The sequence below is a fragment of the Haemaphysalis longicornis genome, unplaced genomic scaffold, assembly GCF_048455015.1.
Source record: "Haemaphysalis longicornis isolate Haplotype H1 unplaced genomic scaffold, Haemaphysalis longicornis Haplotype H1 scaffold_1, whole genome shotgun sequence".
NCBI classification, from domain to species: domain Eukaryota; kingdom Metazoa; phylum Arthropoda; class Arachnida; order Ixodida; family Ixodidae; genus Haemaphysalis; species Haemaphysalis longicornis.
In genome coordinates this window covers 409849392-409863691 of record NW_027526203.1, presented here as the reverse complement: position 1 = coordinate 409863691, position 14300 = coordinate 409849392, and the positions used below count along the sequence as shown (strand labels likewise).

Here is a 14300-nt window from a genome sequence, read left to right as displayed (position 1 = left end):
GACGCCCAAATGTGATGCGCTTTTCCCCCATATTTGGAGCTTGCCTCCCTCATGCCTGTGTCGTAAAAAGCGTGTTCGCACCAGGCCAAGGGTCTGTTCATTCTGGCCTGTGCCCACTGCCTGCAAGCAGTCGGTGCTTATGGAAACGGCACGCCAACGAGAACTCGCTAGCGCGCCAGTGCCAGCCTGCGCGCGTTTCGTGAACTAGTTCGTGGAGCCATGAACGTTGCGGCCCAAAAAAAGGTGAATTCAATATAGAAAACATCGGTGGAAAACGAAAAAGTTAACTTACAAAAAAAAAAAACTTACAAAAAGAAAAGCACGTACCCGCGGGGATTCGAACTCGTGACTTGCAAAACACTTACGGTTGCATACCTAGCAACCCAGACCGCTCGGCCACGGAGCGAGCTCCGCTAGAATTGGTAATATAGGGTATATATTGTACAATCAGTTTACACTTTTATTTAGTTTTGGCATTTCAAGCAGCTTAGTTGACTATTTGTTGTATTGCGCTCGTGCAGTAAGCGTCGCCCGAGTTTCCACAATAGCTCGTAGACGGAAAAGCGTTCGCAGATGCGTAGTCGTGCTGCTGACCGCTGTGCTTGTTCGCCCAGCGCAAAAAAGTGCTTCCCGCACCCTAGTTTTACGCTGTACGGTAAAAATATCAGTTGATTTTATTTCCTTAGTACCTATATTGACTTCGCTGACTCTTCTCCCGCCTTCAAGAGGCCTTATATTTTCCTACTGGCATACCAGTCAGCGAAGCGTCGCATGTGCGCTTGTGCAGCGCTTGTGTGAAGCGACCTTGACTTGGAGCTAGATACAGTGAACAAACTAACCAAGTAAAGAAAGGAAAATTCTACCATTCACAAACGTGTCCTGGCTTCGTTTCAACTGAGCGAACGAATTGCGACGACCCGTCGGCGGCCGGCGGACGAAACGCTGGGCCGACTGACTCCGTCTGAAGGCCTGGGAGCCGTGCAGTAGCGCAGCCAATTGCCAGCTTATCCCCTCCTGACGTCACACGAAAACGCCGCAGAAAATGGGCGAGCGTAAAGAGAGGAGGACAGCATTTTCGAATTAATTTTTCTACTAAATAAAATTGCGTAAACGCGCCCAGGGTGGTCGAAACATGGCCTGGGGACTCCGGACTACAATTTGCGCAAGTAATCCCGCAATGTTTACATATCACTTCAGTGTCCCTTTAATAAGATATATTTTAAACATTACATCACCCGTGTAAAATGTACCGTTCAGTTGATCCTTTTGTATGATACTCGAGGAGAAACAAAAACCATTTTAACCAATATTTCGATTCTTTAGAAAGTTCCCGGGTGTCTACAGCTTCCTCTGTACTAAGCAGCGACACAGATAGTCACTGAGGTTAGTTCCTCGAAATGTAGATATATTGGTGAAAACATGCCTCCGCACTCGCACCAAGTAAGAATTGCTGCTGTAGTGCCATATAGCCATGACGCCTCATGGCTATAGCACGATATGGTGTCGTTGGAACGCTTCCACGTCTTGTCGCAAGCAGGGCGGGAGCTGCATTTGTCGTCATACTGTTTTCAATGCACCAATAACCATCAATTATACGAGTCAAATATCACATTTGCCCAGCTTTTCTGCTAATTTAAAATCTAGCCACACCCTTAGCAGGTTAATTAATTGTGCGGAATTGCTGACGTGCCGTTACCACCGTCTTATTTAAAGCTCGCTTTTAACAGAACACCACCAGCTAAAAGTTCGACTGAGAGCTTTTCCAAGGTTGCACGTTCTTAAAAAGAGTTCATGAGAGCAACTTCATTAATTGCAAATTTCAAGGCAGGCTGTACCTTTATTCGAGTCAGAGCCAGCGTCGGATTTACGCTCTAAGACAATCATGGAGTTCAACTTCGCCACAATGCTCTCCATTGACCAATCCATGCAGCCAACAATAAAATTAGGCGAATGACGATGGCACTGCCTCCAGCACCCCCCCCCCCCCCTGTCGCTACCCTTGCCAACACCACCACCACCACCATTACTACCAGGCACGGTGGAAGAATCCACCGTGCTACCAGGGGAGTCAATAAGCCGCGCAACTCCAACTGGGAAGGTCAACAAAACCGGGAGGTCGCCCCACCAGGGGATAATTGGCCCAGGCTGCCATCTCACCGGCTAGTTCCTGCTGGTTGAGAGAGCGGTTGTAGCAAGACGACGGCATAGGTACCCGTGAAGAGGGCACCACTCCCGCGAGAACATCATTACTCCCAATAAAGAAGTTTTCTCGCTCCCTCTCCCTGGCGTCTCTTTTACCGGCGCAGCCCCAACGGGCGGATGCGAAGCTTCACCAGGCTTCGGATGCCTCGTCGAAGGAGGATTTACGAGTCATCGCAGTGCTGAGGACGATCATCAACGCCATTTCTACACTTCTGTATACTCTGAAAATACCGACCGCCTCGTGCGCTCCGGAAGTCGTGGATGCCTTAGATACGATACTTGCCAGCCTCGAATGACATTATAGTTAATGTTGCCTCATCTCTTCGTCAGGAGGTCCGTGGGGCTTCCATTTTTTTAGTGGAATGCCAGAAGCATCAAACCTCTAATTTCTGATCTTCGCCTGTTTGTGGTGACAAATCTCTTCCCGATTCTTGTGATCTGTGAACAAAACTTACCCACTGCAATTAGACTGTCCGTCTATGAAGACATTGAATCCTCTACCTGTCGGAAACACAGCAAAGAAATGGTGTCCATCCGCCTAGAACTCACTTATAGAGTTCATTCATTACGGCATCATGGCCCCTATGTATGCCTAACTGTAAAGAAACGCTAGCTCTCTTTCCCGCTTCTCGGTGCATACATACCCATCAGCTAATACTGACCATCCGAAACTGGAGTATATCTCCACTACAGCACTGGTCCCTTGAATCCTCAACGGAGACTCCAGTCCCAACCAACCAGTCTGGAGAATCTCCAAGATGAATCCCCAGGGGCTAAAAACTCGCATCGTTCGCGTCTGGATACGGCCTTTGCATACTAATTAATGGCAGCGCTACATTTCACCGTGGTTCATCATACGGAAGCTGTCTGGATCTAATCTTGACTTCAACGAGTTCGGCTGGCCGACTAGATTATGATACTGATATCGAAACTCACAGATATGTGAGCGTATCCTGCGTTTATGGAACGTAGCCCGAGTCGTTCCGATAAACTCGCGGTCTCGGTGAAGGAGTTCTTCTATTACGCTCTTTTTACCCTGTGATAAAACATCCCCTCCCCCTCTCCCCGAGTTGTCGGAGAGGTGCTGGCTTTCACTTTTTTGCTGGATAGCCTTACAGGTGCAGTATTTGGCCTCAAATCTCTGCAGTGAGGCCTGCAGTGCAGGCCTCAAATCTCATTTTATTCAATGAACCGGGCATGACCACTCGAGTTGGCCTTCATTCTTCCAGCAAGATACTACCCCGACCTTACCTGGGCCACTTCTGGCTTTACTCGCAAATGGTTACAGTTCTTTACAACTTGGGGCAGTGATCGTTTCCCAATACTTATCCATCTTCGTGGAAAGATCTGCCAACGGAAAACCATGAAGCGCATTGATTGGGATACCTTTTGGGATGCTATAATGAGTGCATCACCCCCAACCTCATTAAGTGACTTCTGCTCCTTAATCACCACAACATGTACCCGGGCACAGGAGGACATCGACTGTGCAACTGAAACACCCCACATGGACAACCACATGGCTAACCTTTTGAAAAAGGTAAATGACCTCACTCGCACCCACAGATCTAATGAAATATACCACAAAGATCTCCAGAAGATCCGGAAACAATACCAACTTATTACAGCTTATCAAAAATAACTAAACGAAAACCCCTGGACGAAAACGAAAATCCTTCTGTGACACCCTCAGTCACGCGAGAGGCTTACCGGCACCTTGTCGTCTGCACCGCATCTTCACTAAAAAGACTAAAAAACAATCCCCCATTTTCGCTATACCCTAACCCTCAGCGCAGACCCGTATACAGTGGAGAGGCGACTTATAAGCATTTTCTTTCCCCATGCTGCCACATCTCCCCCCGCTCCACTTCCAAGTATCGATATCCTTCACCCTGACCCTGACTTGGGTCTACCTTTTACAGCGGCCGAGTGACGCATCGCAATCCGCCAGGGACGGCGTCATTCTGCACCCGGTCATGACGGTGTCACGTGGCAGCACCTCCGCAACCTCCCATCGGAGGCCTTGGAACATATTTCGTGTCAGATCAATGACCTCTGGGAGCACGGGCAAGTGCCAGAACACCTTAAACTAACACTTATTTTCCCCATTCCCAAACCCAACAAGCCTTCCAGTGAAATCAAGAACCTTAGATCGATCTCCTTCACGCCTGCCATTTGCAAATTGGTTGAGCGGCTTATCAGCAATCGGCTCACCCGTTATTTAGAATATGTCCAACCGTATTTTTACCCAGCCCAAACAGGCTTCGGACCCATATGTTGGCACGCGTGATAGCCTCCGACTTCTGCGCAGGGTAATTAACCACCCCCACTACCATCGCGGCACCGCTGATGTCATCATGGCGGTTTATCTGCGAAAGGCGTTGGACTTAGGCACCAGGTCATTCTAGAGGAACTGGCACGTGCCTACCCTAGTGCGCGCACGCAAACATGGATTAGAGCATTTCTACAAAGCCGGCCTGTACGCCTTCACGGTTCGCACCCTGGATGGGATTCCGCGACTTACTACCTCGACCGCGGTGTTCCCCAAGGATCGATTTTAGGCCGTCTACTTTTCAGCCTGGCCATGACCAGAGTAGCTCGACAACTTAAAATTGACTTAGGCGCCCGCTTCACCATATACACTGACGATATCACGGTCTGGACGGAAGCGGGCCGACTTTGATTCTTTAAAAGGACAGGTTGTTGAGCTACAGGCCGCGGAACAGCCTTGAGCTCACTCTGGCTCAGATAGGTCTGCAACTCGCACCTGAAAAAACCGAGTTCCTGGCAGTATATGGTTGAAGCCACCTAACCCTACCCAAGAAATTGCAGTCAACATAGTCAACTGCGACGTATCTGCTTCAACTGAGCCCATTACATTCCTAGACCTTCCAGTTGGAACAAAAAAGTCTTGGCATTTGGCTCAAAATATTAAAACAGAAATGGAATGCCATCCTGCATTCCATTCGTCGACTGTCCAATAAATATGGTGGAGCATCACAGAAAGCCGTCTTGAATATGGCCAGGGCTGTCACTGTGAGCACCCTCACGTACAGTGCAACGGCTTACAACCTCAACAAGACCCACACCAAAACCATTCAGGTGCTAAATCGGGTGACCCTCCGGACGGTCAGTTGCTTACCAAAGCATACACCCATTGGTAAATTGGAGCAAGCTGTACCTCTTCCTCCTATTGAAGCCACCATTCAGGAAGCCAAAGCCAAGGAGGACTTCAAAAGACCCCTTACACACCAGGGACACGCCTTAGCCGCGTGGGACGCCAGAACACCATCAGTACTTTCCGACTACCAAGTCCCCATAGCACCCTGGCGGCGACCAGCACTTGATACTTCTACGCACAACAAACCTATAGCATCATACATCATTGCGACAGCGGCGAATCCGACGCCTCCAAAGAGATCGCCTTCAGAACGAATTGGACATTTTGAGTTATTACCTCTACTGAGAACTACCAGCATTTGTTTATTTTCTCTTACTTTCTCTCCTCATTCCTTTCGTTCATCGTGGCCAGTGTTCATCCTTTTCTCTCCCCCCCCCCCCCTCCCTCTCCCTTAGAGCAGGCAGTTCGTTCCAGCGAAGGCACTTCGCGCCACTTGCCGCGCCAGCCAAAATACGAAAGCAACAGCAAAAAGTTCCCCTCGCTTTCTTTAGCCGCACAACCAGCCGACAGCGGCTACCGCAGAGCCCCTGCTTGGCGCGCGCCTGCTCCGGCCACGGTCATCATGGACCACAAAATTTCGTTAAAGGCTACATTAATAAGCTAAAGACGGAGTAGAATACAGTGGTAGGGCATCGGACGAATTGTCCAACAGGTGTGGGTTCAACAAGTTTTTTTTTTAGAACGCGTGGTTTAACATCGTATCACACATTTCATCTCCATATTACACAATACATCATTTCACACGCGATATCCCTCAGAATTCAGAATGTATTATACAAATAACTGTGTGATAGACATATCAAAGTCGTGAAAGTTTTTCTTTTTTTTTGGGGGGGGGGGGTTTGGTTTGGGGAGGGCGTTAAAAATACCTAAGTACTATATGAGGTGTTGTCTTTTTTTTCTTTTTTGTCGGTATTTTTTTTTCAAAAAGGGGCGGGGCGCTTATCACGGCAATAAAGATTAGCCTGCGTATACACTGTAATGTTTCTTGCAAGTGTGCTGGGATTAATATATCTAGATGCCTTAATTTTGCACATTAGTAGTTTAGTAGTCTAAATTGCCACCGGTAGGACGATGGATCTCGTGGTTAAGGGTTGGTAGAATTGGCTTTATTGCCACGAACTTCATGGGTACTTCGATGGAAAGTCTTCTTCTAGCCGTCAGTCGATGATGATTTCCAATGGTGGACTGATGATGATGATGACAGGTGAGCTCAATGACAGATGATAGTGGGGGTTGACCGTTCGCCGAGTCAATGAACACTAATTGTTGCGGCAACATTGATTTGTGCGATACTGTTAACTTTTGTAGGTTATGCCTTTCCGTTGTTTTCGCCCCCCATTCGCTCTTCTGTGCGGTCCGACGCTCCTTCAATTCCCACTCTTCCTCCTCAGAGCAGATGACACGCATCCATCCCATAGCGAGTTAAAACCTGGAAGGACTTGAGCTTTATACTATCGGTCAAACATGTCCGTTTTCTTTAATCGCGTAGTAGGCATCTTACTGACAGTAACACACCAACACAAACCCAAAACGCTCAACCACGGAGGACAGCCAACAGGTCGCATTGAGCCGTGAGATTTGCACATTTAAATCTCCCACCAGCACGAAGGGCGTGTCGTCGGTACGGGCACGAAGACTAGCTGCGTGTGCACTCCCCCGACTTACACCCCCAAACCGTGCACGCTTAAACCGGCCACCAGTGATTAGCGTGTGCTTAGGCGCGAAATACACCGGCGAACATGTCGTTCGGAAAGCCTTTCCTTTGAAGAATAATTATGGGCTCACTCTGGCGTTCCAACTGGGCAAGTTGCTCTACATCCGGGCGGAATTCGCAACTGCTACACGAGGTAGAATTTCTGGCAGTAACGGCAGCGGCTACGTCGTTTGACGCCCATTCGCGCTTCTGTTGATTATCCGAAATCACCTGGTAACGGCGCTGCCGCCGTTATCAGCCGTATGCGCAACTTATGAAAGAGGCATCAATAGTGGCGAGGGGCATAACAGCTGTGAAAAGGTGTCGGCGGTGGCGAAGAGCAGCATAGAAGCGGCGCTGAGTAAATTGGCTTCACTGTAATGAAAACTGGGGCGGTGGGGATGAGACATATACTGCTTCCCAATAAAATACAAAAAAAAAAAAACATCACCGCCTGGAAAGGGTGCACCGCCGCAGATAGGGTATTACAACAGTGAAGCCGACTTTCGCGCCTGCTCGAGTGTGACCACAAGGGGTCTTCCTTGGGCTATTAAAACGCAAAAAGAAAAAAAAAAAAAAAAAAGGCGCAGCTAGCACTAGTGGTGCAAAGCTGGAGAAACGGCGGAGCTGGCGGTCGACCTAGCTATTTTATTTGACAGATCACTTCGAAGGTGGAATAACCATCTCAAACTTCGATAGTTAAGCCCCTAGAAACCTAGTGCAACTATAGAGATAATTTTTTTACAGACTTTATACGAGATGCGCTAGCGCACTCCCAACGCTTCTTCACTATGGCATCACAAAGAGCCATCGATCTCAAAGCTGTGCAACAATTTTGACGTCAACGTCTCGCTCAAAAAGTTATGCTTTGCAAACGTTGCGCTTCGCGTGTGAACGACGGCCAGAGCCGCGTTTGAAAGGTGTCCAATGGACAGCGGGAAAGACCCGCCTCGCTTGCCAACCAATACAGAAATTGAATGGTGTCTATTTTCGTATAACACGGCGTAAATGGTCGGTATTTTTGTGACACACTCTGATCTAGTCGCGTTTTTTTCAGCTGCCTGAATGCAGTCCAGAGGAGCCCTGTGGACACGTGACGCGAGATTTCTACGCCACCTACAAGACGTGCAACTGCCCTGCCTACAACCTGTGCACTGTGCCAATAAGTTTCAGCGACCGCAAGCTAGTCAACGTTCGGGAGGCATTATACGAAGGAACCGCTTACTTGGCATTCTGCCTCCCCAAATAGGACAAGAAGCCGGTCATTATAGGCGTTGACCTCTCGGACACCATTTGCAGCGAAGCATTTTTTTGTGTGTTTTGATACTGTACAGCCGCTATTATTGAAAGAAAACTCGCTTTTATATCAGGCAATGTTTTAAAAAAAGTGAAGCTGGCGTTTGTCTTAAATTTTGCATTACTGATGAATTCACGACTACAAGTTGAACTCTACATCAGAGGTATACGTGAATGGTCTCGCGAGGTTCGCCTTCCCCTAAAAGCCAAGTTGTTGTTTTTTATTGCGGAAATTTACTAATCAGCACAAAAAATATATATACATATAGACTCCAGATTCCCGAAGAAACCGGAGAAGTGGGCCGTGATGTGGACCTTGTGTCCATGAGGCGAAGTCCGGGGGACGGCCGGGGCGCGGGCCGTAGGAGGCGAGGTACACGAGGCATAGTCTTTATAGAGCAGGGCAACTCCACACCAAATGCTCTGCTGTAGCCTACAGGAGCGGGACAGAAGGGGTACGTCGAGCCAAACGGGGCATGGTACTGGGGAGGCCAGGTCCTCGTCACAGCCGGCGTGAGGGCCACGTACCCCCAAGCGAAGTCGTCGGAGCAAGACATCTAAGCGGGACAACCTGCCAGGGAGACCACCGCCTCAACATAACCATTTAGTTGGATGTTTACGTAGGCAATCCCACCTCAGCGCGGATTAAGTGCCATACACATCACTCAAGGTAACCTCACCAACCTCATTACTAATACCACCTCATTTCAACACTAAGCACACTAATCAAATGCCTTAGTTAAAGCAAATTTCGTTCGAAGCGTTCTTGAAAGACATATGTACTTACACGCATGTGAAACAGGTCTCCCAGTTACTTGGCATTAGGCAACTGTTGTATTATTGTTTCATTCTCTTTTATAGTTACCAATCTGTATTTCATTCCGTTGTGCTGGTAGCCCCTCAGCAACCATGTCACAACGCCTATTTCCGCTGTATGATATGAAGCCGTGCTTCCGTGCTGTTGTACTTAATTTCAGTTCGCACATGCGTTACGATAAAAAAGCAACTTCAAGGGCAATCAGTAACCAGCTGTTGAATTCCGATAAGGGGTAATTTTCTTTCGTTTTCGGTTCAGAAATTTAGAGGCCTCTACACAGGCTACACAAGTGCCGTGTGGTGACATCATGTGGACATCATGCAGCTTTCTCAAAAAAGAAAAGAATGCTTGCTCTGTTCCTTACTTTCCATTACGGCTTTGCCCAAGTACTATTACAACAGTGGCAGCAGTATCACTATCAGAGCGTGGAAGTCAAGAAAAAACATTTTTGAGGATACCCAACATGCAATCCATGATAGAGACCAATATTTTTTTTTTTTTTGCTTTTGAACATTTCTTACGAGGTAGGAAGGAAGGCATGAGGGGACGTCTTGTACTTCGCAGTGCAATTATGCATAACCTTAATCAATCAACAGCTGAACACCCTTTCAACACCCTACCAAAAACCAAAGGTGTTGAGGTTGGTCAACAACCTTTTTTCCACACAAAAAGGGCATAGAGCTACGAATAGAGGTGTTGAGATTCAAAGGAAAGGGTGCAATGGCCTCCCAACACCCTTTTTCCACTTAAAAAGGTTTAGTGTGTACACTATCACAAGAGTGCATGCCATGTGAAAAGGCATGCATGCATGCGCTGCTTGTCTGTGCTGCACTTAGCCGGATCACCGCTGCATGCAAAGTTACGAGCAGCAAGTACACAAAGTATTTCATAACGAATTTTCTGGCGATTCCCACGTTTCTCCAAAGCTGCAATGGGAACCAATTACACAAACGCATTTATAAATGAGAACCACTACTGGTGGCCACTTAATTGTTTTCAGTGTGGAGCAGGTTCTACCTACATTCATGAATGCTTGCTGAACAACTCAACCATGAAATCAACGGTCCTGGCAGTACACAAAATACGCAGACTAGTTTAATCCCTATTTGAATTTGGCCTGCAGAACCAAAAATGTAAAATGCTTTTGCCAAACATTAGTTGTGAAAGATTCTACAAGCTATACAGAAGTAGCCAACGCTCAGCCAAACAACTTCATAGATCAAGCGTTGGAGCAAATCCTGCGATCGAGCTAACTATGCTTCTGGTTGCCAACCTGCAACCAGGAATATTCAGCACTGAAAGCAACTGCTCAAACATTTGTCGCAAAGGACGCATGGCCTTTCAGCACACAGGACTAAAAATGTCAGGCATGAACCACACAATGCACAGTAGCATACACTAGGACATTTTTTTTTAAGTTAGAGATTTGTGCCAAAATTTCGTAAGCAACACCGCAATTTAGGATTGACAAAACTTCATTAGGTGCAGAACAAATGGCGCCACCTTCATTTAAAAGCAAGCAAAAACCAGCAGCCAAATGATGTGTATACTAGCCCGGTGCAGCAGCAGGGGAACAGAGCCTTGAACCAGTGCAGTGAGTAGCTTTCACTGCATTAAACTACCAGGCCTTAAAGGAGCACTGACAGCAATTTTCGGCGTTAATATTATTGCACAGTTCGCTTCCTTCACTCAACAGAATAACCTGGGTGAAATATGAGCGGCCTGCGACGCGAAGAACATAGTTTAATTGGATCTCATTTATCGCGCCAACGGAGCAGCGCGCGGAGCGGCACTCAGCAAATGGACACCAGCGTGACATCATCCAGGGAGAGCCAAAAAAGTGACGCGGCAGCGCTCGTCAAAAGCTCGTGACGTCACATCATGCGGGCGGCCCCACAAGCGGCGAGCGGGCGCAGCACCCTCTCAAGCGGGCGCCGGTGACGTCCGCACAAAGCGGTGAGGTCAGGCAGGGAGTCTGTCATATGCGCCGTTCGGGATGAAAGCGCGGGAATTTGAAACAAACGATTTTCAGGCCGTTCAATGTAATTAACTATCGCGCGCTGAAGTATTTGAAGTGCTCGGGATGAAAGCGCGGGAATTTGAAACAAACGATTTTCAGGCCGTTCAATGTAATTAACTATCGCGCGCTGAAGTATTTGAAGTGCTGTTTCAGGTTCGCCAGGCCATTAAGCATCGATAAAAGCAATAAAAGTGTAACAAAATTTTCGTGTCAGTGCTCCTTTAAGTGCACCAAAGTGCTGGCAAAGGGTACTTCAGTACCCCCAAGGTGGACCCAAACAACAGGACGTGTCCAGTCATTTACCACGACAGAGCAAAGCAGGCTCAAAATTGAAACTCGCACACACAAAAAGGACTCGGGTAACTAAACAAAAATGATATAACGTACGAATTTCAATGCTGCAGGTACAAATACAAGGTAAACATGCATGTAAATACATTAAGTGCTGCCACGACTGCTGCTACCACTGCGAGTACATTTAACAGTTTACATTGTGAAGCATAAAAGCTTTGCGTAATGAAAGGAGTACAGCTGTATAGTTCTACAGAAAAAAATCACGACCCATTTCACTATAAGGGTGGATGAACAGCGAAGCTTTTTAGCACCTACAGGCGGCAGAGAATCTAGGTATAAATTTGCTGTGGATAAACGAAGTTTGTCGAGCGACTCTGTTTTTGTGCCGAGAGCATGCAGTGAACGCTCGCAGAATTGCACCGCAAGACAAAACACAGATGCTGCCCAGGGCAGTTGGCGCGAATGCACAGCTAACTTTAATGCAGGCAGCGCCTCCTTGTATCATTTTCTGATGGCACCCACCCTTTTTCCTCCTATTCCCCTCCTCCCTCTGGAATGATTGAGTGATTACACCCTTTCATTGCGCAAACACATGAGGTGCTGGCTTGACTTTTGCCGAGCTTTGAAGGTCCAATTGATGCTACGAGGAACAAGCCATTTTCTGGGCTTGTACCTGGAGTAATGAGCTGTGCTCAAAACAAGGCCTTTACATCACAGTGAGCATTGCTAGTCACAGCATATCCTCACGAAACGCATCCTGGAGAGAAATAAAGAAGGCGGCTGGGTTTATGGTCATTTTAGGAGATAAAAAAAGAGAAAACACCACAAGATGCAAGTCATTTCCTAAAACATAAACCCAAGCCCGAACGGGGATTTGGGTAACTATTCGTCCATTCGTAAAAGGTTTACTAAATAGAAAAGGTGGTTTAAACAGGTGGGAGGGGTACGTGGTACTCCTATTCGGCACACCAAGGGCTGCCGCCTTGGTTGACCTGGTCTTCAAGCCGGCCACCGCGCAGCAAGCACTCCCATTTCTCCAGAGGGTGGGGGTTGGGGTGGAGTGTTTTGGGGCATCGCCATACAAGGTGAGTGGCAGTGTTGCGTCTGGCAGGGCAGTGGGGGCAGAAGTATAAATTTATTTGTTGTGTGCGAGAGATGTTGTGAAGGTAGGTATAATAGGTATTTGTTTAAAGTCTTCGCCATTTGCGGGCTTTTGAGGTGATGAGGGACAGGTGGGGATGGGGGGCGTTCAACCGGAATGTTGGAGGATGTCTCTGTAAGTTGGGGATAGACGGAGTAGCTGGGGGGGAGATACCGAGTTTTCGTGATCTTCTACTAGGAAGGCCCCGTGGGTGAGCTCGCGAGCTGCAGCGTGTGCCAACTCGGAGATGTGCGGGCAGGGGTCCACACGATGCCGGTGGTGGGGAGATCAGTTTGTTGAATTAGTATAGTCAGAGCAAGTTGGGGTGAGACAGTGGAACTGACTTTGGTGGTGCACTTCAAGAAGTTCTGGTGGAGTATTGTGGATGCCTAGATTGAGCAAATGTTCTGTAGGGGTGAATGATGGTAGTCCCTGGGCCGTCTTGGTGGCTTGTAGTAACGTGGCGTCAAGTTTGCTGCGCTCTTGCATCTCCAGTGACACATAAGGTGTAGCTTATGTTACGCAACTGATGAGCATTGCTTGATCAGTTGGCAGGTGTCCCTTTCACAGAGGCCAGAGTGGCGGGTGCATATACACTAGATGAGAGGGGTCAGCCGAGACTGCTTTTTGTAGAGTGGGTAGAAGGGCCACACCCGATCCATCATGGTAGTGTGCACTCCGAAAATTATGAGTAAATTTGGGCTATTTATGTGGATTGTGGAATTGGGTGGGGGATGGCTGGAGAGGCCACATGTGCAGGCATGTAGCAGCAGGAGGGTAGGTTTGGCTGGACTACAGGTGAGGCCACACTTTTGTAGAGTTTAGCGTCATGTCAAACAGCTGCTTGTAGAAAGTCTTGCTTCTGTCTGGAAGATCCTTGAGTAGTCCGTATGGTCAGGTCGTTCGCACATAAGGCATGTGACAAGTTGGGCATTGCTTGGAGGAGAGGAGGTAGGCCAGACAAGGCAAAAAGTAACGGGGATTTAACGGATCCCTGTGGGGTGCCTTTGGCCGGTACCATTATGTCAGATGTATGCCGGCTGATGTGTATTTTAGCTGTACGATGCGTGAGGAATGCCCCAACATAGTTGCACGTTACTTCCCAGCACTTGGACTGTTGAAGCCTGGCGAGAATTGCCTTGTGTGCGAGATTATCAAAGGCCCCTTGCACGTCTAATGTGAAAATAGGGCTAGAGTGGATGCTTCTGAGGCAGTCTACGAGTTCCTCCTTGATTTAGAGGCAAATGTCCCGAGTGGAGTTGGGGGCAAGCTGAACATGGTGTCAGGGAATGAGTGTTTCTTCAAAGAAGTCCACGAGTCTTCGGGTGACCAGGAGTTTAAATAGTTTCTTAACACCCGAGGTTAGGCAGATGAGGCGCAAATTACCTATTGTAATAGGTTCGTTCAGTTTTGGCAGGTGAGTAATGTCGCGTGGCGCCACTGCTGTGAGATTGTGCCCTGTTGCCAGTGGGTGTCGTAACAGGATAGAAGGGCTTCTAGTTGGTCGTTCAAGTTTTGCCGGAGGGAGCAAGTTATTTTACCATGGCCCAGGGCGGTGCTACGAGTGATTTTTGACAGGGCTTGCTAGAGCTCTTGCCCTGCGAACGGTGCGACCAGTTTGGGTTAGTGGGATTCAGCCAAATACTTTGTCCT

At 48.0% G+C, this 14300-nt stretch overlaps 1 protein-coding gene across 3 annotated transcripts in view; it reads left to right on the top strand.

The window, feature by feature from the left end:
- Window positions 1–8419, top strand: part of LOC144155482 (uncharacterized) — a 43526-nt gene extending 35107 nt beyond the window's left edge. For 2 of the 3 annotated variants that reach the window (XM_077686951.1, XM_077686953.1), the window contains exon 4: window positions 8137–8419. In XM_077686951.1, the coding sequence (XP_077543077.1) occupies window positions 8137–8328 (192 nt within the window). In that variant the 3' untranslated portion in view covers window positions 8329–8419. Of the gene's footprint in view, window positions 1–4124; window positions 4270–8136 lie in introns of all 3 variants that reach the window. The other variant, XM_077686952.1, reaches the window with a different exon arrangement.
- Window positions 8420–14300: the final 5881 nt, after the last annotated feature.